General features: G+C 45.1%; 1 protein-coding gene across 18 annotated transcripts in view; it reads left to right on the top strand.

Moving 5' to 3' along the window:
* The window catches only part of EIF4G3 (eukaryotic translation initiation factor 4 gamma 3), a gene marked incomplete at both ends in the record, with an annotated part of 253,579 nt that extends 236,715 nt beyond the window's left edge, over window positions 1–16,864 (top strand). For 15 of the 18 annotated variants that reach the window (XM_080692029.1, XM_080692033.1, XM_080692045.1 and 12 more), the window contains 4 exons: window positions 335–481; window positions 7,257–7,338; window positions 10,718–10,864; window positions 16,683–16,864. In XM_080692029.1, the coding sequence (XP_080548155.1) occupies window positions 335–481; window positions 7,257–7,338; window positions 10,718–10,864; window positions 16,683–16,864 (558 nt within the window). The remainder of the gene's footprint in view (window positions 1–334; window positions 482–7,256; window positions 7,339–10,717; window positions 10,865–16,682) is intronic. The other 3 variants (XM_080692037.1, XM_080692036.1, XM_080692038.1) reach the window with 2 other exon arrangements.
* Window positions 16,865–24,893: the final 8,029 nt, after the last annotated feature.

The raw sequence follows: 24,893 nt of genomic DNA, 5'->3' as shown, positions 1-24,893 counted from the left end.
CTCAGAGTGAGATGGAGGTTCATAATGCTTTGAGGGAAACAACCAGAAATGGTTACAGCTTGTCTCATCCGGGCTTTGGGTTTTTTTTTTTTGTTTGTTTGTTTGTTTGTTTGTTTGTTTTGTCAATGGAGAATTAGAGATACATGTATCTCTAATGTTAAGAAATATCCAGAAAAAATAATGGAGTAGCAGTCTTTCAAAGGTACAAGTAGAGCTTAGCTCTGCAGATCTTTTGAGCCCACGTAAAGTAGAAAGGCTGGCGCTGGCTTCGTTTTCCTCTCAGCACGACGATGACCTGGAGACGTGTTGACATGTTTCACACTCTGTGTTTCAGAAGTTGGACTTCATAGAGGCCGACAGCTCCTGTTCCTCCGAAGCTCTTTCCAAGAAGGAGCTGTCTGCGGAAGAGTTGTGTCAGCGGCTGGAGAAGCTGATTGTTGAGGACAAGGCTAATGACGAGCAGATCTTTGACTGGGTGGAGGTACAGAGACCATGCCTCTTCCTCTCCTGCCATCTCCACCAGAATGGTTCTGTCTGCCTGCCAGGCCCCTCCCCTTTGTGAGGGCTTCTAGTCTCAGTGAAGGCGGCTTTGTGTTTACCTGTGTGCATATTTGAAACTCTAAGACTATTCCGTTTTTTTTTTTTTTGGTAATGGAGGTTGAAAACCCAAGTTCTACCTCCAAGCTACATGCCAGCCGTATTTTATCTTTTGTTTTGAAACTGTCGTCTGTTGCTGGGGCCATCCTGGAGCCTGCAACCTCCCGTCTCAGCCTCCCAAGTACTAAGATTATAGGCATGTGCCACCACACCCAGCTTTTCTATTTTTATAAGATTTCACTGTCTTATATAAAGCCAAGTAAAGAAATTCAGGCATAAGCCATAACTCTGAATGTCTCTTTAGTTTAGGATATTCTATATTTTTACTTTATTTATTTATTTATTTATTTATTTATTTATCTAGTGCGGTACTGGTGATGGATCCCAGGGGCATTCTTTCTCTAAGCCACCCCCCTCCAGCCCTATTTTTTATTCTTTATTTTGAAACAGGGTCTCACTGAAAGCAAAGGTTAGTTTAGCTTGACTTGTTTTGTCATGAGTTTTATTTCTCTTAATTAAGCCATCCTCTTTCCTAAAACTTTTAAAACATCACGTGGTTCTCTCTCTATTTCATTTCATTTCATTTCATTTCATTTTATTGTGGTGGTATTAGAGATTGAACCAGGGGCGTTCTACATCCAAGCTACATCCCCAGCCCTTGTTATTTTATGTTTTGAAACAGAGTCTCGCCGGGCGCGGCAGCGCGCTTGTCATCCCAGCATTCGGGAGGCTGAGACCAGAGGATCGCGGTTCACAGACAGCCTCAGCTACTTAGTGAGGCCCTCCCCAACTTAGTGAGACCCTGTTTCAAAATAAAGAATAAAAAATAGGGCAGGGGGTGTAGCTCAGAGGTCAAATGCCCTTAGATTCCATCCCAGACCTGCCAAAAAAGAAAAAAGAAAAAAGAAACCTAGTCTCACTAGGAGGGTCACAGATTAGAAGACAACCTCGGCAAGTCGTGAGATTCCTAGCAAGACTCTTGTTTCTAAATAAAAATTAAAAATAGGGCTGGAAGTATAGCTCAGAGGTCGACCGCCTCTGGGCTCGGTTCCCAGGACCTCAGAAACGAGGTCCTGCTGGGTTGCTGACTCTCCTTCACTTGCTGAGCCTCCTCGAACCTGTGATCCTCGTCTCCACCTCCCAAACACTGGTATTACAGGTGGAGCGGCACTATGTCTAGCTCCAGCCTTTTTTTATTCATTATTTTGAAACAGTCTACGTTTCCGAGGATCTCACTTAAGTTGCTGAGACTGGCCTCAAACGCGCAATCCCCCGTCTCAGCCTCCCAAGTACTGAAATTATAGGCTAGCGCTACCACCCCAACTTTATTTCTTTATATTAATACTTATTTTATATAGTCCATGCCAATGATATATTGACATATAAATATAGTGATATATAGCATAAACGATACATAATGATATATAAAGACAATGGGTAATAGCCGGGCATGGTGGCGCACACTTGTAATCCCAGTACTTGGGAGGCTGAGACAGGAGAATTGCAGGTTCACAGGCAGCCTCCGCTACTTACTGAGACCCTCTGCAACTTAGTAAGACCCTGTTTCAAAATAAAGAATGAAAAATAGGGCTGGAAGTATAGCTCAGAGGTAGAATGCTCCTAGGTTCACTCTCCAGTACCGCAAACAAACAAAAGACAATGGTTAAATTTTACTGAATGTAAATTCTATGTAATGAAAGTAACTTTTTTAAGAATGAGAGAAAAAACAAAAACATAATACTAGCCAAGCTCCCAATATATAGGGACGTCCATTGCTCTGTATCTAATTTCGATATTGGATAAATCTGGCTTTGTTTATCACAGCAAGCCCATCTTCATTCCTTTGATGGCCTCTTTTGTTAATATTTTTACTTGCTCTGTAGTCTTCTTGACATTTTATGGCAGGTCTGTTCTATTCTTGGGTACTAGAATAACAGTATTTGGCTATATTTAGTAGAAGAAATATGCAGTTAATTTGTGGTGTGTGTGTGTGTGTGTGTGTGTGTGTGTGTGTGTGTGGTACTGGGGATGGAACCCAGGGGCATTCTACCTTTGAGCTACAACCCCAGCCCTATTTTTTATTCTTTATTTTGAAACAGGGTCTCACTGAGTTGCAGAGGGCCTCACAAAGTAGCTGAGGCTGTCCGTGAATCGCAATCCTCCTCCAGTCTCAGCCTCCCAAATGCTGGGATTACAAGCGTGCACCACCACACCTGGCTTTTATTTTTTATTTATTTTATTTTATTTTATTTTATTTTATTTTTTTGGTGGTACTGGGGTTCCTGGAAGCCCTTCTACCTCCGGGCTACACTCCCAGACCTCTTTTTACATTTTTATATTTGGAAACAGGGTCTCCTAAGCCAGCGCGCGCGGCTGGCTTCGAACCTGCGCGATCCTCCTCTCTCTGCCTCCCAAGCGCGGGGATTACAAGCGTGCGCCACCACACCCGGCATTATTCTTTATTTTGAAACAGGATCTCACTAAGTTGCAGAGAGCCTAAGTAGCTGAGACTGGCCATGAACTTGTGATCCTCCTGTCTCAGCCTCCCAAGTACTAGGATAACAAGTGTGTACCACGATGCCTAGCTTCAGTTTATTTTTTTTAATAACAAAAGAAACATGGTTTGGAAGTGTTATTTATTTTCCAATTACATTTTGTTTGTTTATTTTATCAGACTGTACTGGAAATCTAATCCTCTGGGAATTTCAAGTGATATTCAGCACTTGAAATCACTCTGTTCAACTTGTTTAAGTATTTTGAGCAACAGTATACAGTATATTGTCGTTTACTCTTCAAAAATAGTTGTTCAGACTTTGTAGAAGTAATTGAGGTTAGTGCCGGGCGGTGGCTCAGCGCTTGGGAGGCTGACCAAGCAAGATCTTGGTTCATGGCCAGCCTCAACTGCGTAGTAAGGCCCTCCACAACTTAATGAGCTCCTGTTTCAAAATAAAAAACCAGGCTGAGGGTGTAGCTCAGAGGTAGAATGCCCCCGGGTTCCATCCCCAACAGCACACACAAAAAAGAAGTGATTGAGGTTAGATCAGTCTGGCTTCAACACAGAGTATTTTTATATGGTCCTTGGGACTGAACCCAGAGGCATTCTACTTCCACACTACTTCCCACAACTCAAGTTTTTTTTTTTTTTTTTTTTTTTTTTTTTTTTTTTGGTGGTGGTACTGGGGATGGAACCCAGGGGCCTTCTACCTCCAGGCTACACTCCCAGACCTATTTTATATTTTTATTTGGAAACAGGGTCTCTTAAGCCAGCGTGGCTGGCTTCAAACCTGCGCGATCCTCCTGTCTCTGCCTCTCGAGTGCGGGGATCACAAGCGTGTGCCACCACGCCCGGCTTTATTTCTAATTTGGAAAGAGGGTTCTGATAGGTTGCTGAGGGCCTTGCTAAGTTGCTGAGACTGCCTTCAAACCTGCTATCCTTCCATCTCAGCTTCCCAAGTACTGGGATTACAGGTATGTGCCACCATAAAATAAAGTATTTTGAAAGAGGTATAAGCCACGTGGGGTGTGGTGGTACACATTTGTAATCCCTGTACTTGGGAGGCTGAGACAGGAGGATGGCAGGTTTGCCACCAGCCCTAGCTACTTAGGCCCTCCACAAGTTGGTGAGATGCTTTTTCAAAATCATTAATAAAAAATAGGGCTGGGGTATAGTTCGGAGGTTGAATGCCCGTGTTCAATCCCTAATACCACACACACAAAAATGAGGTGTGAACCAGTAACTGGCTACAACGAACAAATCATGAACCCTTAGGTGTACATAGCTCTCGGTGCCCTCTCCTGCCCACCATCCGCCTCAGCTCTCAGCACTGACACCAAGTGTTTCCGTTTTGTGGGAAGACTGGTTTTGAGGCCTCTGCTAGAACACAGTCCTCCTTCACCATCTGACTCGTCCTCTTTTCATTCTGCTCCCACGAAGCCACCAGTCCCTCCCAAGTGATGTTTCCTGTTACTATTCAATCAAGAGAACTGCTGAGTAATCTGTCTTCGCTCTGAAAGTCACCTACACTGGGCTGGGGGAGCTCAGGGTGGAGTCCTTGCCTAGGGTACAGGAAGCCGGACACCGTCCCCAGCAGCAGCAGCAGCAGCACCGTCCCAGCCCCATCAAGATTCACCCATGCTAAACATATTTCTAAATTTTTTTTGGAGGGGCGGGTCTCGGCATATGCCACTACATCTGGCTCTTTTAGCTCAATTTTCATGTGAACCAGAGGTTAATCTCAAGCAATGCTGTAAACAGACCCTTCAACTGGTTCATATGGAACCCAGAGGCATTCGACCTCTGAGTACACCCCCTGCCCAATTTTGTATTCTTTATTTTGAAACCGGGTCTCACTGAGTTGCAGAGGTCTCACTAAGTAGCTGAGGCTGCCCGCGAACCACGATCCTCCAGTCTCAGCCTCAATATTTTTGAAATTCTTAACTTCCTCACGCTGAAGTTTACAATGACAATCTTCAGTTTTTCCTAGCCAATCCTTTCAAAAGGTTGATCCCCAGCCGGGCGTGGTGGTACACATTTGTAATTCCTGCGCTTGGGAGGAGGAGACAGGAGGATTGCGCAGGTTCTAAGCCAGCTGCACTGGCTTAAGAGACCCTGTTTCCAAATAAAAATATAAAAGGTCTGGGAGTGTAGCCCGGAGGTAGAAGGGCTTCCAGGAACCCCAGTACCACCAAAAAAAAAAAAAAAAAAAGAGCTTCTCCAATAAAGTTTCCTTTAAAAAAAATAAACGAAAGGTTGATCCGTTGCGTGGAAAATGCTATGCAGTGCTGTTTGAAGAAGCTGAGACAAGCGTTGATTCTGTTCACAGGCATAAAATATAAACTTTGAAACGTATTTGAAATGCCTTTCTAGAAAATATCTTCTTTCATTCACCATTTTTCTTAGCTGCACAGCTGCTTTAGTTACGTATCCAACAGCAACAGGATAAATAAACTTCACATCTCTGAGTGGTTTTTCTCTTGCCATCAACTTTCTCACCAGTTGAAGGGTCTGTTTACAGCATTGCTTGAGATTAACCTCTGGTTCACATGAAAATTGAGCTGAAAGAGCCAGATGTAGTGGCATATGCCCGTCATCCCCGGGAGACTGAGGCGGAGAATTGCAGGTTTGACACCAGCCTCAGCAACTTACTAAGACTCTCAGCAACCTAGAAAGACCCTGCTTCAAAACAAAAAATAAAGGGAGGCTAAGACAGGAGGATCGCGGTGCGCGGCCAGCCTCAGCTACGTAGTGAGATCCTCTGCAACTTGAGGAGACTCCGTTTCAAAAAAAATAAAGAATAGCCGGGCGTGGTGGCGCACACTTGTAATCTTCGCGCTTGGGAGGCAGACAGGAGATTCGAAGCCAACCGCGCAGGTTTGAAGCCAGCCGCGCACGCTGGCTTTGAGACCCTGTTTCCAAATAAAAAAAATAGGGCTGGGGATGTATCTCAGAGGTAGAATGCCCAGGTTCCATCCCCAGTACCACACACACACACACACACACACACAAAAAAAAAAAAAAAAAAAAAGAATAAAAAAATAGGGCTGGGTTGTAAGGTAGAATGCTCCTGGGTTCAATCCCTAGTACCATCAAAAAAAAAAAAAAAAAAAAGTCTGAGAGAGCTCAGAAGATAGATCACCCCTAGGTTCAATTCCCAGTACCATCAAAAAGTAAAGTGAAATATATCAATATATCACAGTGGTTAGTATACTTCCTCTTAAATTTATAGATTTGGATATGTGATCGTAATGGGTTCATTTTTTTTTTAATGGATTCATTTTTAAAACAGGGTCTCACTGAGTTGCAAAGGGCCTCACTAAGTGGCTGAGGCTGTCTGCTAACTGCAGTCCTCTTGTCTCAGCCTCCCAAATGCTGGGATTACAAACATGCACGACCATGCCCTGCTGAGGACTTTTTTTTTTTGGGGGGGGGGCAGGTCTGGGGACAGAACCCAGAGGCATTTGACCTCTGAGCTATACCCCCTGCCCAATTTTTTTATTCTTTATTTTGAAACAGGGTCTCACTGAGTTGCGAAGGGCCTCACTAAGTAGCTGAGGCTGTCCGCGAACCGCGATCCTCCTGTCTCAGCCTCCCGAATGCTGGGATTACAAGCGTGGGCCACCACGACCAGCTGGACTATCATTTTTAAGTGGCTACACTTTCAAATGAATATAGTACACAAAACTGTATGATTCCGTGAGCAGAAAATAGCAGTGGTATGCTCCTGAAAACTTAATACTGCTTCTTAGAACATTTTCACATAAACTGGTAGTAACCAAACTGTTCTGAAAGGGATACTTAACTTTTGCAAGAATGTGCAAAATGTAACTCCGTCTGCCCTACTACAAGGTTAAACCTGGTTTGGAGGAAATCAACTTTATGGTGTAGAGCTGGGCATGGTGGCGCATGTTTATAATCCTAGGACTTGGGAGGCTGAGACAGGAGGATCGCGGTTCGCGGACAACCTCAGCTACTACTTAGTGAGGCCCTCTGCAACTCAGCGAGACCCTGTTTCAAAATAAAGAGCCTGAGAAATAGGGCTGAGGGTAGAGCTTGGAGGTAGCATGCCCCTGGGTTCCATCCCCAGTACCCCCCACACGCGCACAATTCTCTGGTGTGCACAAGGGCGCCTCTAACTGTTTTTTTTTTTTTTTAACTTTAGGCTAATCTAGATGAGATCCAGATGAGCTCACCTACATTCCTCAGAGCTTTAATGACAGCTGTTTGTAAAGCAGCTATAATCGGTAAGTGATATTTCTGATGAAAGCAGCTTTTACTATCTGGAATTCTTTTCATGTCAGCTAGTGACTATATGGTCTGATTTGTTTATTTATTCATTAAGTGGTGTTAGAGAGTGGAGCGCTATACCCCAGCCCTTTTTATGTTTTATTTTGAAACAGGGTCTCACTAAATTGTTGAAGCTGAAGCCGGATGCGGTGGCACACACCCGTAATCTCAGTACTTGGGAGGCTGAGACAAGAGGTTTGCAGGTTTGAGGACAAGTAGTGAGACTCTTACTGACTTAGAAAGACCATGTTTCCAAATAAAAATGAAAAGCCAGGTGTGGTGGCACATGCTTGTAATCCCAGCATTTGGGAGGCTGAGACAGGAGAATTGTAGTTCACGGACAGCCTCAGCTACTTAGTGCAACTCAATGAGACCCCTTTTCAAAAATAAAGAATAAAAGTAATAGGGCTGGGGCTGTAGCTCCAAGGTAGAATGCCCCTGGGCTCCATCCCCAATACAGCAAAAAAAAGAAAGAGAAAGGGCTGTGGGTGTGGCTCAGATGTAGAGTGCCCCTGGGCTCAGCCCCTAGTATGAAAGGGGGGGGGAGTAAAAGGAGGAAGGAAGAGCTGCTGAGGCTGGCCTCACACCGGCAAGCCTACTGTCCTAGCTGCCCAAGTATGGGGATGATAGGCCTGCGCCGTCACACCCAGCTATGTGGTCTGATTTTTATATTGTTTTCAAAATTTGTCATAGCTCCAATTTTGTGCAAATGGGTGGCATTTCTGTCTGTACTGCCTGGCTGTCTTAAGCATATGGACAAATAGCTGCCCTGCTTGCAAAGACTTCAGATCTGAGCAGCTGCCGTAAACCTTGTATTCTCCAGTTCAGCGAAGTTACTGCATGTGCCAGGCGTGGTGGCACACTCCCATAGCCCCAGTATTGGGAGACTGAGACAGTAAGATCACAGGATCAAGGCGAAGAACCTAGCAAAACCCTGTTTCAGAAGAAAAAAATCAGCCGGGTGTGGCAGCTCACCTTGTCCTCCCAGCATTCAGGAGACTGAGACTGGAGGATTGCAGTCCACCGACAGCCTCAGCTATTTAGTGAGGCCCTTTGCAACTCAGTGAGACCCCAGTTTCAAAAAAGAATTTAAAAAAATAGGTCTGGGGGTGTAGCTCAGAGGTAGAATGCTTCTGGGTTCCAACCAAGTACCAAAATAAAACATAGGACCATGACTGTAGCTTGGAAGTAGAATGTCCCTGGATTCAGTCCCCAGTTCCCCGTGCCTGGCTAAGTGTAATGTTTTGATTCATGTACGTTAATAAACTTTCCACTGCTGAGACAAACCCCTGAAGAATAAAAAAACCTGGGTGTGGTGGCGCATACCTGTAATCCCAGAACTTGATAGGGTGAGACAGGAAGACCGCAGGTTCAAGGACAGCCTCAGCAATGTAGGGAGACTTAGCAACCTAACAAGACCCTGTTTCAAAACCCAAAGTAGTTCACTTGTAATCCCCGCGCTTGGGAGGCAGAGACAGGAGGATCGTGCAGGTTCGAAGCCAGCCGTGCGCGCTGGCTTAGGAGACCCTGTTTCCAAAAATAAAACAGGTCTGGGAGTGTAGCCCGGAGGTAGAAGGGCTTCCAGGAACCCCAGTACCACAAAAAAAAAAAAAAAAAAAAAAAAAACCAAAGTAATTCAAAGGCAGAATACCCCTGAGTTCAATCCCCAGTGCCAAAGAGAGAGAGAGATCCAGAAGAAAATGTATTTTGGCTTCCAGTTTCAGAGGTCTCAATCCGTGTTTGCCCCGCCCCACCGGCCTGGGCCTGCTGCAAGGCAGGCCGCCATGGCGGGGACCCGGTGGCGCACACTGCCACTTCATGGCTCCTGGGAAGCCGAGAGCAGTCCAGGCCCAGCCCTGCACTTTTCCACTAGGCCTTGCTGCGTGTTTCCACCACCTCTTGTTGGTGCTGTCCAAGTTAGAATACTGTCGCCGGGTGTGGTGATGGAGGATTTTGGTTCGCAGACAGCCTCAGCTACTAGTGAGGCCCTCTACAACTCAGTGAGACCCTGTTTCAAAATAAGGAATAAAAAATAGGGCAGGGGGTGTAGCTCAGAGGTCGAATGGCCCTGGGTCCCATCCCCAGACCCGAAAAAAAAAAAAAAAATAGAATACTGTGTCTCCAGTGGAGAGCGGTTGGATCAAGTGACATCTGTTACGGGTTTTGTGGGTTTTTATGTTGGAGCTGGGGATAGAACCTAGGGGCATTCTACCTCTGAGTTTTTCTTTTGAAACATGGTCTTGCTAAGATGTGGAAAGTCTAAGTTGCCGGGGCTGGGCTCCAGCCTCAATCCTTTAGTCTGAGCCTACCAAGTACTGGGAGCACTGGCACGTGGCATCACATCCAGCACGTGGTTTTTATAATAGTGAGATATTTGATTTATTTATTTTTTGGTTGTCATAAAAACATTTATTTAGTTTGTCATAAAACCACTGTTAGTATTTCATTATAATTAAAAATAAATAAGTGCGTCCACTACTCTTTTTTATTGTTTTTTATGTTTTTATTGTTTTTTTTAATGTTTCATCTTTTTTAATGTTTTTTATTGTTTCACAAAGACTGTGCCATTGGAAACGTCAGACATTCTGGGCATGGTGTACACACCTGTAATCACAGTACTTCGGAGGCTCAGACTTCGGGATGCGGGTTTGAGGACAGCCTCGGACACTTAGCAAGACCCTGTTTCAAGATGAATAAATGAGGACTAGGGCTGTAGCTTAGAGGTGGAACACCCTGGGGTTCAATCCCCAGTGCCACCTAAGAGTAAATAAATAAAAAGAGCATGCACCAAGCATGGAGGTACACACCTGTAATCCCAGTACATGGGAGGCTGAGACAGGAGGTTCACAGGTTCTAGGCCAGCCTCTGCAACTTAGTGAGGCCCTGTTTAAAAACAAAAATAAAACGGGGCTGGGGAAATAGCCCAGAGGTAGAAGGCCCCTGGGCTCTATTCCCAGCACTACACCTCAATAAAAAGGTCCAAGCATTTGGAGTTCAGACTCTTGCCCTGCACCTCCTTAGCTCCACTTCCCTTTTTAGAGCCAAATGGGTTCTATGTACTCAGGAATTTTATTTATTACTTTTTTTAAGTGCTTGGGATTGAACCCAGGTGCATTCGACCTCCATGCTAGACCCCCAGCCCTATTTTTTGGTCTCACCAAATTGCAGAGGGCCTCCCAGGTTGTTGAGGCTGGCCGCGAACCAGGATCCTTCTGTCTCAGCTTCCCAAGCACTGGGATTACAAGTGTGCGCCACCACGCCCGGCTTAGAAAATTTTAAAGTGGTTCTAAGTGTTTACTACTTAAATGTAATGCCTAGTTCTTGTATCACCTCTAGCTGACTGTTCTACCTTCAGAGTGGACACCACTGTGATCAAGCAGAGAGTGCCGATCTTACTCAAGTACCTGGACTCAGACACGGAGAAGGAACTTCAAGCACTTTATGCACTTCAAGCTTCAGTAGTAAAACTTGACCAACCTGCCAGTAAGTTGGCCTCATGTCACAGTCAGTCCAGCCAGTGGTGACCTTGATCCACGCTAAGACCCAAACATGATCTGGGGTTTGAAGATGGATGATAAAAAATCACTAGCAACAAAAATGCACATAACCCATAACAAGGCTGTTTTGTTTTTGAGATGACATCTCTTTGTTGCTCGGGTTGGCTTAGAATTCCTGAGCGGGAGTGATCCTCCTGCCCCAGCCTCCTGAGCTCCAAATCTGAAATGTCTCATGTGCTTGTATGAGAAAGTGGCAATAAGAAAACTAGTTTATATTAGAATAGAGTTCTTATTCTAGAAGAGGTCTGAAAACAACGTGCTGAGTGACGGAAAGGTATCTGTGCCACTCATGACCTGAGCCATGTGTGCTGATCACGCACTGAAATGTGGCTCTTGTGACTGGGGAATGAAACTTTTATTTAATTCCAATAGCTGTATGTCGCCGTTGGCTACCATATTGGACACCATGTGTCTGGCACCTGAAAATGGTTAACTATCTTGAAGATAAGACTTTTCAGAATGTTGCTATGCCCATCAAAGACCTTCCTAGTGACCACAGTGTATTTACCAAGGCACCGGAGAGTAGTTTTCAGTTAAGAGTTATTCATTCTTGGCTAACCCAAGTCTTAGAAATGCTGATAATTAATGAACTCTTAAGCCTTGAAGATTCTACCGCAGTGTGTGGGTGTGGGTGTCCGTGGTTATCACAGAGTGCAGAGGTGACGCATAGACCCTGCCTTAGGTTGTAGCTCTGTGTGTGTGTGTGTGTGTGTGTGTGTATGTGTGTGTGTGTATGGCACTGGGGGGTGGAGCCCAGGGGCTTTTCTGCCTCCAGGCTATACTCCCAGACCTATTTTATACTTTATTTGGAAAAAGGGTCTCACTAAGTAGCCACACCTGGCTTCAAACCTGTGCGCTCTCCTGTCTCCGCCTCCCAGGCGCGGGGATTCCGAGCGTGCGCCACGTGCCCGGCTGGGTTGTAGCGTTCGCAGTTTCCTTCTTCCATCGTGCTGCTGAGTAAAGAGGTGAAGCAAAGGGCTGAAGCGCGCTGTCCTCAGAGCGCAGCGCGCGAGCCGCCTGTCTTTGCCTTCCTTCTCTCAGCATCATGGCTCCCTTTTCTATATTGTTAGAGGAAGAGGAGCTAATATTAGCCGGGCGTGGAGGTGCACACTTGTAATCCCAGCATTCGGAAGGCTGAGACAGGAGGATTGGGGTTCGCGGACAGCCTCAGCTACTTAGGCCCTTTGCACTCAATGAGAACCTGCTTCAAAATAAAGAATTAAAAAATAATAATAATAAGGTTGAGGGTGTAGCTCGGAGGTAGAATGCCCCTGGGTTCCATGCCTGGTATCACACACAAAAAAAGAGCTGACATTTCAAATAAGATATGGGTCAGTGGTTGGTTGGAATTGAGGTTGTGTGCTCAGCCAAATTAAAGTACGTCCCATAATTTTTAACTTGAATAGTCCGTGGAGAACTATGTAGTGCAAGAGGTATCACTCGCAGGACTGCGGCCACTTGCTTCCATTTCCCAGTAGACCAGGTGGTGTTTTGTTTTTGTTTGTTTATTTGTTTGTTTGTTGTACTGGGGATGGAACCGAATGGCATTGTACCTCCAAGCTAGACCCCCAGCCCTATTTTTTAGCCTTTTTATTTTTGAAGCAGGGTCTCACTGAGTTGCAAGGGTTTTTTTGTTTTGTTTTGTGGTACTGGGGATGGAATTCAAGGGCATTCTACCTTCAAGCTACACCCCCAGCCCTATTTTTTTTAATTTTTTTTTTTCTTTTTTGTGGTACTGGGTTCCTGGAAACCCTTCTACCTCTGGGCTAAACTCCCAGACCTATTTTTCATATTTTTATTTGGAAACAGGGTCTCTTAAGCCAGCGAGGCTGGCTTCGAACCTGCGCGATCCTCCCGTCTCTGCCTCCCAATCGAGGGGATTACAAGCGTGCGCCACCACACCCGGCTCCAGCCCTATTTTTGATTCTTTATTTTGAAACAGGGTCTCACTGAGTTGCAAAGGGCCGCACTAAGTAGCTGAGGCTGTCAGCGAACAGTGATCCTCCTGTCTCAGCCTCCCGAATGCTGGGATTACAAGCGTGCGCCACCACGCCCGGCCCAGGCAGTGTTTTTGAGAATGAAAAGTGATTTCAGTGTGAGCTTAACTATAGAATTGTAAAGAAACTCTCATATATCTCATTGTAAAGCTCATATTGTTTATTCTGCTGCCACCCTCCCTCCCTCCCTCAAGTAATATGAATGATTAGAAACCTAACTCTAAATGACTCTCACAAGGCCATCACGGACAAATGTCCCCCACCCCCAGGGTTGAAGATTGGACCCAGGGCCTTGCACATGCTAGGCAGGCACACTATTGGTAACTGAAGCTCACACCCCAGCCCAGAGGAATTAAAAAAATGTGTGTACATTTAAAAGAATATATAATCTCTATTGGAGCTTAATATCTCTACCAACTTTCTCTCTCTCTATCTCTGTCTCTATTTCTCTTTTGGCAGTACTGGGGATTGAACACAGGGGCATTCTACCTCTGAAATATACCTCCAGCCTTACTTTTTATTCTTTATTTTGAAACAAGGTCTCACTAAGTCGTAGAGAGCCTCACCAAGTAGCTGAGGCTGGCCACGCACCTGCAATCCTCCTGTCTCAGCCTCGGAAGTACTGGGATTACAAGAGTGCGCCAATACACCTGGCTAGGGGGCCACTTTTGTGTGGGTGTGTATGTGTGTGGTGCTGGGGATTGAACCTATCAGGATTCTACTTCTGAGCTATACTCCCAGCCCTATTTTATAAATTTCCCCTATAGGAGTAAAACAATATTAAACTTCCTCAGGAAGTTTGAATGTTTCAAACAACAAATAGGCATGGTGGCACATGATTATAATCCAAGCATTTGGGAGGCTGAGATGGGAGGACCCATGTTCATAATTGGCCTCACCTATTTAGTGAGGCCCTTTGCAACTCAGTGAGACACTGCTTCAAAATAAAATAGTTCTGGGGGTGTAGCTCAGAGGTACAAGGCCCCTGGGTTCCATCCCCATCCCCGCAAAAAAAAAAAAAAAAAAAAAAAAAGGCTATAGGAGGCTGAGACAAGTAGAATTGTAGATTTGAGGACAACCTCAGCTCTTATCAACCTAGTGAGACCTTGTTTCAAAATAAAACTAAAAAAGGGCTGGGGGTTCACAAATGAATTCGCTCTTGGCCATATTTTCATATGGTTAATCATTATTATTATATTATTATCATCATCATTATTATTGGTACTAGGGAGCAAACTGAGGGACACTGCCACCAAGCTATGTCCGTGTTCTTTCTTTCTTTATTTTTTAAACAAGATCTTGCTAAATTGTCAAAGCTAGCCAAGTGTCGTAGCACACACCTGTAATCCTAGTACTCGGAAGGCTGAGACAGGAGGATTGCAGGTTCGCAGCCAGCCTCAGCAACTTGTGAGACTCTCCGTAACTTAGTGAGACCCTGCTCATAATAAAGAATAAAAAATCAGGCTGGGAGTGGAGCTCAGAGGTAGGATGCCCTGGGTTCTATCCCCCACACCAAAACAGTCAAAGCTGCCCTTAAATTTATAACCTTCCTGACTCAGTCTCCGAATTACTTGGATTAAAAGTGTGCACCACTGTGCCAAATCTTTCTTTCTTTCTTTCCTTCTTTTTTTTTTTTTTTTTTTTTTGGCGGTGCTGGGTTGGAACCCAGGAGAAGTCTACTTCTGAGCTATACCCCTAGCTGTATTTCTTATTCTTTATTTTGAAACGGGGTCTCACTAAGTAGCTGAGGCTGGTCTTGAACTGGATCCTTTTGTCTCAACCTTCCACGTACTGGGATTACGAGCACATGCCTCCACATCTGGCTCTCATTCTTTTCTATTTATTTATTTTAAATTTATTTTCGGTACTGGAGATGGAACCCAGGGGCATTCTACCTTCAAGCGACATGTCCAGTCCTATTTTTTATTCTTTATTTTTATTTATTTATTTAATTGCAATACTGGGAATAAAACCCAGGGGCATTCTACCTCCAAGCTACCACCCCAGCCCTATTTTTAATTCTTTTTGTTTGTTTGTTTGTTTGTTTTACAAGTTTGGGGTTGGAACCCAGGGGCATTTGACCTCCAAGCTACACTCCCTGCACTATTTTTTATTCTGTATCTTGAAACAGGGTCTCACTAAGTAGCTGAGGCTGACTTCGAACCTGTGCGATCCTCCTGTCGCAGCCTCCCAAGAGCGGGGGTGGCGCCCAGCTCTCCTTTCATTTTTAAAACCAACATTTGAAGGTGGAAATCGTGTATTTTGCCTTTTCCCCCTAAAATTTGTTAGATACTATTGCAGACTTTGAAACAGTGGAGAAATATATAGAAAAGAATGTAAAATAAGAACTTACTCTTTACTTTTTTAAAGTACTTATTTTGAGAACTTAATAATTAGAAAGCAGCTCAAGCCAGGCGTGGTGTCCACGTTTGGACTCCGAGCACTTGGGAGCTGAGACGGGGACCGCAGGTGCTCTCCCCACCTCAGCCGCACAGCGAGGTCTTCCACAGCTTAGTAAGTGTCTGCTTCTACATAAAGAATGAAGCCGGGCGTGGTGGTGTGCACTTGTAATCCCAGCATTCGGGAGGCTGAGACAGGAGGATCACGGTAGGCAGCCAGCATCAGCTACTTAGTGAGGCCTCTTGCAACTCAGTGAGACCGTGTCTCAAATTAAAGAATAAAAAAATAGGGCCAGGGGTGTAGCTTAGAGATAGAATGCCCCCTGGGTTCCATTCCTAGTACCGCAAAAAAAGAAAAATAAAAAGAATGAAATAGGGCTGGAAGGGTAGCTCAGAGGTAGAATGCCCTGAGGGTTCAGTCCTGGCACCACACACACAAAAAAAAAAAAAAATTGAAAGAGCCAGATATTCGGGAGGCTGAGACAGGAGGATCACGGTCCACGAACATCCTCAGCTACTTAGTGAGGCCCTTTGAGCTCAGTGAGACCCCGTTTCCAAATAAAGAATGAAAAAAGCTAAAGCCAGGTATGATAGTGCACGCTTGTAGTCCCAGCGTTTGCGAGGCTGAGATAGGAGGATCACGGGTCGAAGCTAGCCGCAGCTACTTAGTGAAGCCCTTTGCAACCCGGTGAGACCCCTTTTCAAAAATAAAGAATAAAAGTAATAGGGCTGGGGTGTAGCTCGGAGGTAGAATGCCCCTGGGTTCAATCCCCAGTACTGCAGACAAGAAAAAAGTTTGAGCCAGCCATGGTGGCTTGGGAGGCTAAGAAAGGAGGATGGCCAGCTCAAGGACAGCCTCTACAAGTAGTAAGATTCTCATCAACCTAGCAAGACCCTTTTTCAAAGTAAAAAAAAAAATTAAAATAGGGCTGGGGGTGTAGCTTGGTTCCACAAGGGGGGAGAACGTAGTTCATGCAGGGCATGGTGGCGCACACTTATAATTCTTGCATTGGGAGGCTGAGACAGGAGGTTCACGGTTTGCGGACAGCCTCAGCTTAGTGAGGTCCTTTGCAACTCAACGAGACCCTGTTTCAAAATAAAGGATAAAAAGTAGGGCTAGGAGTGTAGCTCGGAGGTAGAATGCTCCTGGGTTTCATCCTGTGCCACACACACACAAAAGGCAATTCAAATTAAATAAAATAATAGAGATAAAAATAATGTGGGCTGGTTCGGTGTCCTTTCCTCACACAGCCAGTGGGTGGACTGTCCAGGCCGCGCTTCTCTGGACAGCGTGCACCCCTTCGTCCATTGCTTGCCTCCTAACAGCAGCTCCTCCCGCCCCTTGCAGACCTGCTCCGCATGTTCTTTGATTGCCTGTACGATGAGGAGGTGATCTCCGAGGACGCCTTCTACAAGTGGGAGAGCAGCAAGGACCCGGCTGAGCAGAGCGGCAAGGGCGTGGCCCTCAAGTCGGTCACAGCCTTCTTCACCTGGCTGCGGGAAGCGGAGGAGGAGTCGGAGGATAACTAAGGCTCCACAGACACGCAACAAAGCAAAAGAAACAATTTAAGTATTTTTTTAAAAATCTCACGTCTTCGCCAATCACAGTGCAGCAAGGCCAATTCTCGCAGAGCCCCACGTGTGCAGGAGTGGGAGAGGTCAAGAAACGAGGTGCTCGTGGAGGAAAAGGTACCGGAGACAGAGCCTCCCACCGGAGGCGAGAGCACGGGAACCAAAATACATGTATTATTTATAGAAATATTTTCTGTTTTAATCTTTTCTTTTTAAACAAGGACTCATACTTTAAGAAAAAACACATTTAGCAAAAAAAAAAAAAAGGTTGAGAACTTTTAATTTATTTTAAGGACTGCAAATGCCAGTGTGTAATTTTTTAATTTGCAGTTTATGTAAACAACTTGTATAATAGAAAAACAAATAAATTTCCCTCCCCTTCATATGCACCTCACGTTTGTTTTAAGGCATTGTAGTTAGTCCAGATTTGAGAAGGTTTGGGGTGAATAAGGTAAGAAAGATTTTTTTTTTTTTTTTTGGCATCAAGTCTTTCTGCCTGCCTCTCAGCTTGCTTCAGAAAATTAAAAAAAAAAATCACAATAGTAATCAAACATACGTAATGCTGGAAGAGAAGGAAGTGGTGTGGGCCAGAGAACTCCAAGAATTGTTCAAAAACAGTGCTACCCTGGAAAAAGTACTCTTAATACTTTTGAAACCTTTAGAGCAACTTTAAGGCTTGTAAATACATAGAACAAATATTTAAAAAAGCAAAAAGAAATTGACTCAATACTATTTCTTTTCACTTTCAAAATATAAAGAACAAAATAAAGTCAAACATTGCAAGTTTAAAAGAAAGTAAAGTGACTTCTCCTTTTGGTAGCTGTTGCTGTGTGCCTGTCCCTGAGCGATGCCGCTGGCTACTCATTCTCTCATCCAGTCACTCCCAGGAGTGTCAGGCCGTGGGTGCTGGTGTGTGCGCGTATGTCTCTCTTTAGTTGGAAAATGGAAGTTCCTTTGTGGTCAGGGGGAGACTCTCATGCTGGGGTGGAAATAGTCCTCTGGGAATCCAGGAAAAACTTTTTTCCAACACCAACTAGAAGTACATTTAGGCTGGGTGTGGTGGCTCACGGCTGTAATCCCAGTACATGGGAGGCCGAGGCAGGAGGATCACAGGTTCAAAGCCAGCCTCAACAATTTAGTGAGGCTCTCAAAAACCTAATGAGGCTCTCAGAAACCCTGTTTCCAAATAAGAAAACTGCTCTAGGGATATAGCTTGGAGGTAGAATAACACTGGGTTCAATCCCCAGGAGCAAAAAAAAAAAAAGCAAAGACAGACTTTTAAGGTGAGTGCTAACCGAAGGGTGACATTTTTTTTGTGTGTGTGGTACTGGGGGTGGAACTCAGGGGCTTTTCTACTTCTGGGCTACACTCCCAGACCTATTTTATACTTTATTTGGAAACAAGATCTCACTAAGTTACTGAGAGCCTCACTAAGTAGCCAAGCCTGGCTTCAAACCTGTACGATCCTTCTATCTCAGCCTCCCAAGCACTGGGATTACAAGCATTCACTACCACACCCGGCATGTGACATTTTTTTAAATAACTAAATGTGCCGGGCGTGGTGGCGCACGCTTGTAATCCCAGCATTCAGGAGACTGAGACCTGGAGGATCGCGGTTCGTGGACAGCCTCAGCTACTTAGTGAGGCCCTCTGCAACTCAGTGAGACCCGGTTTCGAAATAAAGAATAAAAAATAGGGCAGGGGGTGTAGCTCGGAGGTCAAATGCCCCTGGGTTCCATCCCCAGACGCAAAAAAAAAAAAAACTAAATGTGCTAACATACGTGTCAAGACTCAGGATACTGATTGCTTGAGACTACCACTGATTTTAAAATCTCCCTTCAATTGCTTATGATATTTAAGAAAGGCAAAGACCTCTTTTAAAGAATGAAAAAATAAGTATGTTCTGCTTAGCTAGTTTTTGGTGATGAAGGTTTAAGCCAAACCAGTGCCCTGCGAAGATCCGTCATGCTCGACTTCAGCCTCGTCCTGCGCTCTGGTGAGTACAAAGCCAGCTGTGGGCCAGACACCGGAATGCCAGGCTTTTTTCCCCCTTTCACAAAGTTGCAGTCTCTACAGATGGTTCTCCATTTCAACTGTTTGTGGGACTTCACCCTACAAAATGAACCTATGAAGGAAGCCAGACCGGTCCCGAGTAAACACTCTTTCGGTTTTGCGTGTGGATAACCAAAGATTTTTTTCCTGGCTTTCAGCTCTTAAAAATATATCCACAGTAAGAGACTTGGCAAAAACTTGGAAGCACAAGAACAGAATTTTCCATAGCAGTAAAAGGTTTTGCTTGAGTGCAGTTGGATGCGGCGCAGAAGCCCGCTGTTTGAGCCCACTGATCCCATTTCTCAGCGGTGAAGATTCGAGTCCAGAAAGTCTCGTGGCAGCCGTGTGGCAGCATTTGCCATAAAAGATGGGGCTTGAAAAGCATGTGGGGTGTGGCTGCCAGCTCAGCATGGGGACCTCAGTTGGAAGAAGCAGCCTGGTTCAGGATACACTGAGTTATAACAGCCTCCGGAAGCAAAGAGCGGAGGATTGTGACCCCAGAATCTCCTCTGGGTGCTACGGGTTTTTAGAAGGTATTGACAGCACTGGCTGGGGCCGGGCGCAGGTCGGGTGTTGACTGCCTCATGAGAAGCAGTGGCTGCTGTTTGCAGGACTCTGGTCAACCAGGAAGGAGCTTCAGGTAGCTGAGACAACCTAGTCATCAATATTTTAGCTACAGACAAGTGTTGAAAGTAGAGGAGAGAAGCCGGGCACGGTGGCACGCTCCTGTAAGCCCAGTAACTAGGGAGGCTGAGGCAGGAGTGTCAAAGTTTGAGAGAGCAAGCGCTGTGTCAGAGGCCTATAATCCCAGTACTTAGGAGGCTGAGACAGGAGGATGATAGTTTTGAAGCCAGCCTCAGCAATTTAGTGAGACCCTGTTTCAAAATCAAAGGGGTGGGGATAGAGATATAGCTCCAAGGTAAAATGCCCCTGGGTTCAAACCCTAGCACTACCAAAAAAAAAAAAAAAAAAAAAAGTTTGGGGGCCATCTTTGTAAGTTAGTGAGACAGTCTCTAATGGAAGAAGGACTGAGGGTGTAGTTCAAGGGTAGAGAACACCGTGTTCAGTCTCCAGTACCACAAAATAAAGGGGAGAAGGAATGAAGGAGAGAGAAATAGTTTTGAAAAAAATTAGGTGAAAAAGTCTTAAAAGGCAAGGTGCCATGATACATGCCTGTAATCCCAATAAATGGGAGGCTGAGACAGGAGGGCCGCAGGTTCACAGCCAGCCTCAGCAGTTCAGTAAGGCCCTCTGCAACTTAGACCTGGTTTCAAAATTAAAAAATTAAGTGGGGCTGGGGGTGTAACTTGGAGATAGAATGCCCCTGGGTTCAATCCCCACTGCCATGACAAAGAAGTCTTATGATATAAACACCTGTAGTACAATAATAGAAATGATACTTGGAATCTCACCTATGCAGGCAGTATGGTGAACAGCGACGCCGTAACCTTTGGGTATCTCCGATGGGTTAGACATGTAAACCAATGGCCGACCAGGAGCCACCTGAGATCACTGCTTCCCCAGCGTCAGGACTGTCACCTCCTCCGTCTCGTTGCTGGAGAACAGGCTTGGTGGGTTTCATTTAGTAAGAGGAACACTGCCAGCACTGTCATGGCTGCGCTCCTTCAAGATGGAACAAGTTTTCACCCATTTCAACATGGGGAGCTAGCACAGAGCCTCACCATTCACTGATGGAAGTGTTCACCCTGTACTCAAACTGGAGAACTCAGTGCTCTTCAGTAACTCAAATGAAAGCTTTGTCATGTCTAGCACAAGAACAGGATGCCAGGTTTCAAAGTAAACTCTCTTATATTCTTTCATAGGCCAGTAAGAGAGTTCACAGCTGCATCATGAACTAGTTTGCAACAGCAAATATTAACAGGCTGGGGTTGTAGCTCAGTGGTAGAGTCTGTACTTAGCATGTGGGAGGCCATGAGTTCAATCCCCAGCACCACCTTAAAAAGGGGCTCGGTGACACATGCCTCGAATCCCAGTACTTCTGCGGCTGAGACAGGATTGCAAGTTCAAGGCCAGCACATGGTAAGTTAGTGAGCCTGTTTAAAAACTAAAAAAAAAAAAAAATAGACCTGGGCATGTAGCTCAGTGGTAGAGCACCCTTGGGTTCAATCCCCAGTACCACCAAGAAATAAGAAGCTCACTGTCTCATCTACTGAGCACTCAGTGAAGGGCTGGGAATATAGCTTGGAGGTAGAATGCCCCTGAGTTCAATCCCCAGTACCACACACACACACACACACACACACACACTACACACACACGTGTACATCCAGTATGTATAGCACTGATAGCACTTAGCACTGCTGGTGTAGGCAAGTACTCTCCCACTGAGCCGTATCTCCCCAACCCTTAAGTGTAACTTCTTTAGACATAACCTGGCAATATATTTACCACTATCAGCTAGCTCTGAACACATCCCCAGAGATTTCCTTTTGTCTCTCTGTAGACTTGATGTATATTACCTGTGACGCCTGTCACCCAGCCTGGCAACCAGGTTTGGTCATTTTGACCTCTCATTTCTTGCTGCTTGAGTAGTTTTCCTTGGGATTGGGCTTCCTGTGTGAATTAGAGGCAACTGCAGTGTACCCTAGAAAAGTTGCCCAAGGAAAGACATGGCTTGAGCTGAAGTCTAGACCGTTACTGGTCCCTGCTTTGAGACAGCCTCTCCTATTGGTCCCAGCTGATTGGTTTTGTCCAGGGCCTCCCTTCCTATGCAGTAACCTTTAGCTTTAGGTCCCCATGTCCTGCAGGACTTGGGAGAGGCACGCTACATGATCACAGGCTCCACCTGAGCCCCTCCAGTGAGAAAGATGATACTGGCTACTTTGGGGATTTAGTCCTTCCCCAGAAAGAGAAAACAAGCCCTACATCACTCTGTGCAGCCAAGTCACTGGGTGATTTAAATAAGATACAGATAGTTAAGTGTTAGACATTTTTAAATTATTTTGATTTGTGATTCCAGTATGTGGGAGGCTGAGACAGGATTGCAGGTTTGAGGCCAGCCTCAGCTAACTTAGTGAGGCCCTCTGCAACCTAGTGAGACTTTGTTTCAAAATAAAGAATAAAAACTTGGGCTGGGAATGGAGCTCAGAGGTAGAATGCCCCCTGGGCTCTATCCCTGGTCTGTCTGTCTCTGTCTGTCTGTCTGTCTGTCTGTCTGTCTGTCTGTCTCTCTCTCTCTCTCTCTCTCTCTCTCTCTCTCTCTCTCTCTCACACACACACACACACACACACACACACACACACACACACACACACACATTCATAGCCTCTCTCAGAAACCATTGGTTTGCCTGGGAATAACTTTCTCTTAGCTAGCTCAGTGAGTGCTTATCTAACAGGGATGAGACCCTGGGTTTCATCCCAAACACCAAAGAATTTTAAAAAATAAAAATTGGCCAGCCATCATAGCTGTAATCCCAGTTCTTGGGAGGCTGAGATAGGAGGATCAAAGGTTCAAGACCAGCCTGAGCAATTTAGGGAGAACCTGTTTCAAAATAAGAAAAAAATAAGAGTTGGGGGTGTAACTTGGAGGTAGAAAGATTCAACCTTCAGTAGGAAAGAAAGAAAAAAAAAGAGAAAAAAAAAAGGCTGGGGGTGTAACTCCGAGGTAGAATGCTCTTTTGTTCAATTCTCACTACCAAAAAAAAAAAAAAAAAGGAAGAAAGAAAGAAAACAAGAAGAAAAGTAATTGGTCAGCCAGGCATGGTGGCACACGTTTGTAATCCTAATACTTGGGAGGCTGAGACAGGAAGATCGCAGGTTCACAACCAGCCTCAGCTACTTAGGCTCTCTGCAACTGAGACCCTGTTTCAAAAATAAAGAATAAGATGGGCGTGGTGGCACACACTTGTAATCCCAGCAATTGGGAGGCTGAGACAGGAGGAACTGGGTTTGTGGACAGCCTCAGCTACTACTTAGGCCCTTTGCAACTCAGTGAGACCCTGTTTCAAAATAAAGGATAGAAAAATAGGGCTGGGGTTGTGCCTCAGAGGTGGGATGCGCCTGGGTTCCTTCCCCGGTACCGCAAAATAAATAAATACTAAAAAATAGGGGTGTAGCTCAGAAGCAGAATGCCCCTGGGTTCAATCCCCAGTACCACCAAGGGGGGGAAAAAAAAAAAAAGGGAAAATTGGCTTTTAGAAAATTTATATAGAAGCTGGGCCCTGAACATGGTGGTACATGCCTGTAATCCCAGCACTTGGGAGGCTGACTGAGACAGGAGAATCACAGGTTTGAGGCCAGACTCAGCAATCCCATGAGGCCCTCAGCACAACTTAGTGAGAGCCTATTTCCAAAAATAAAAAAGAGTTGGGGTGTAGTTCAGAGGTAGAATGCCCCTGGGTTCAATTGCCAGTACCACAAAAATAAAAAGAAAATTTAGATAGATATGACATGCCAGGCATCGCGGTGCATGCTTATAATCCCAGCACTTGGGAGTCTGAGACAGGAGGATCGCGGTTAGTGGACAGCCTCAGCTACTTAGGCCCTCTGCAACTTAGTGAGACACTCCCTGCTTCAAAACAAAGAATAAAAAAATAGGGCTGGGGGTGTAGCTCAGAGGTAGAATGGCCCTGGGTTCCATCCCCAGTACCACAAAAAAGATAATATATGATATTTTGGTATGTAAAATACTCAAGCCTATAGCTAGTCATTCTTTTTTTTCATCTTATATAACAAGATGAAAAGAACTATTCCATTTCTTCTGATGATTTTTATTATGGTGAGGGCGGTGCTAGCATTTGAACCAAGACTTCACACATGCTAGGCACACACTCATCCACTAACTTTCTCTTGGCTAGTAGTATTCAGAGTGTGCTAAAGTACCACACATAGTGTTAAAATGTTATCTGGATAACCAAGCACAGTCCTGGGATTACAAGTGTGCGCCTCCACGCCTGGCTGAGATCCTGTCTTTAAAAAGGAAAAGAAGCCAGGCATGGTGGTATATGCTTGTATAATCCCAGTACTTGGGAGGTTGAGACAGGCAGATTGCAGGTCAGAAACCAGCCTCAGCAGCTTAGTGAGGCTCTCAGCAACTTAGTGAGACGTTTAAAAAATAAAATATAAAAATAGGTCTGGAGGTGTAGTACTGAGGTAGAAGGCCCCTGGATTCCATCCCCAGTACCCCCCCCCCCCACACACACACAAACAGAAGGGTGAGCATAGTGATTCACACCTGTAATCCCAGAACTTCTGTTTTGGGGTTTTTTTGTTTTGTTTTTTGTTTTTGTGGGTCTGGGGATGGAACCCAGGGGCATTTGACCTCTAAGCTACACCCCCTGCCCTATTTTTTATTCTTTATTTTGAAACCGGGTCTCACTGAGTTGCAGAGGGCCTAAGTAGCTGAGGCCCTCTGCAAACTGCAATCCTCCAGGTCACAGCCTCCCAAATGCTGGGATTACAAGCATGCGCCACCAGCCCGGCTTGTAATCCCAGTACTTCTGAGGCTAAGTCAGGAGGACTTCAAGTTACAAGCCAGTTTAGGAGGGTTGCAGGTTCCAGGCCAATTTAGTAAGACTATGTTTCAAAGTTAAGAAAAAAAAAAAATTGGGCTGGGAGTGCAGCTCAGAGGTGGAACCCTCTGAGGTTAATGCCCACCACCACCAAAAATATAAGTACATAAATAAAAAGGGCTGGGAGTATGGCTCAGTGGTAAAACACAGCTGGGTTCAGTCCCTGGTACCACAAAAAGGAAATGTCAGCTGGATGACTTAACTCATTTGAATTAGTCAATAGAGTTAGTAATGGAAATTGTGAAATATTAGAAGTTACCTGACAACGTGTTGCATTTCAAAATTTGAGACACTTTTACCCGAAAGTACTGCTGGCGAGACCGCGATAATGCTAATGGGAGGGGCGGAGGACTAGCGCTTAAATGGTCTGATAGTGAACCTTTGGAAGATTTGCACGTGCA

This window comes from Muscardinus avellanarius, assembly GCF_963383645.1.
Source record: "Muscardinus avellanarius genome assembly, chromosome: 3".
Taxonomy (NCBI): domain Eukaryota; kingdom Metazoa; phylum Chordata; class Mammalia; order Rodentia; family Gliridae; genus Muscardinus; species Muscardinus avellanarius.
Note: the sequence above shows the minus strand (reverse complement) of the source record. Positions and strands in the feature narration are given on the sequence as shown.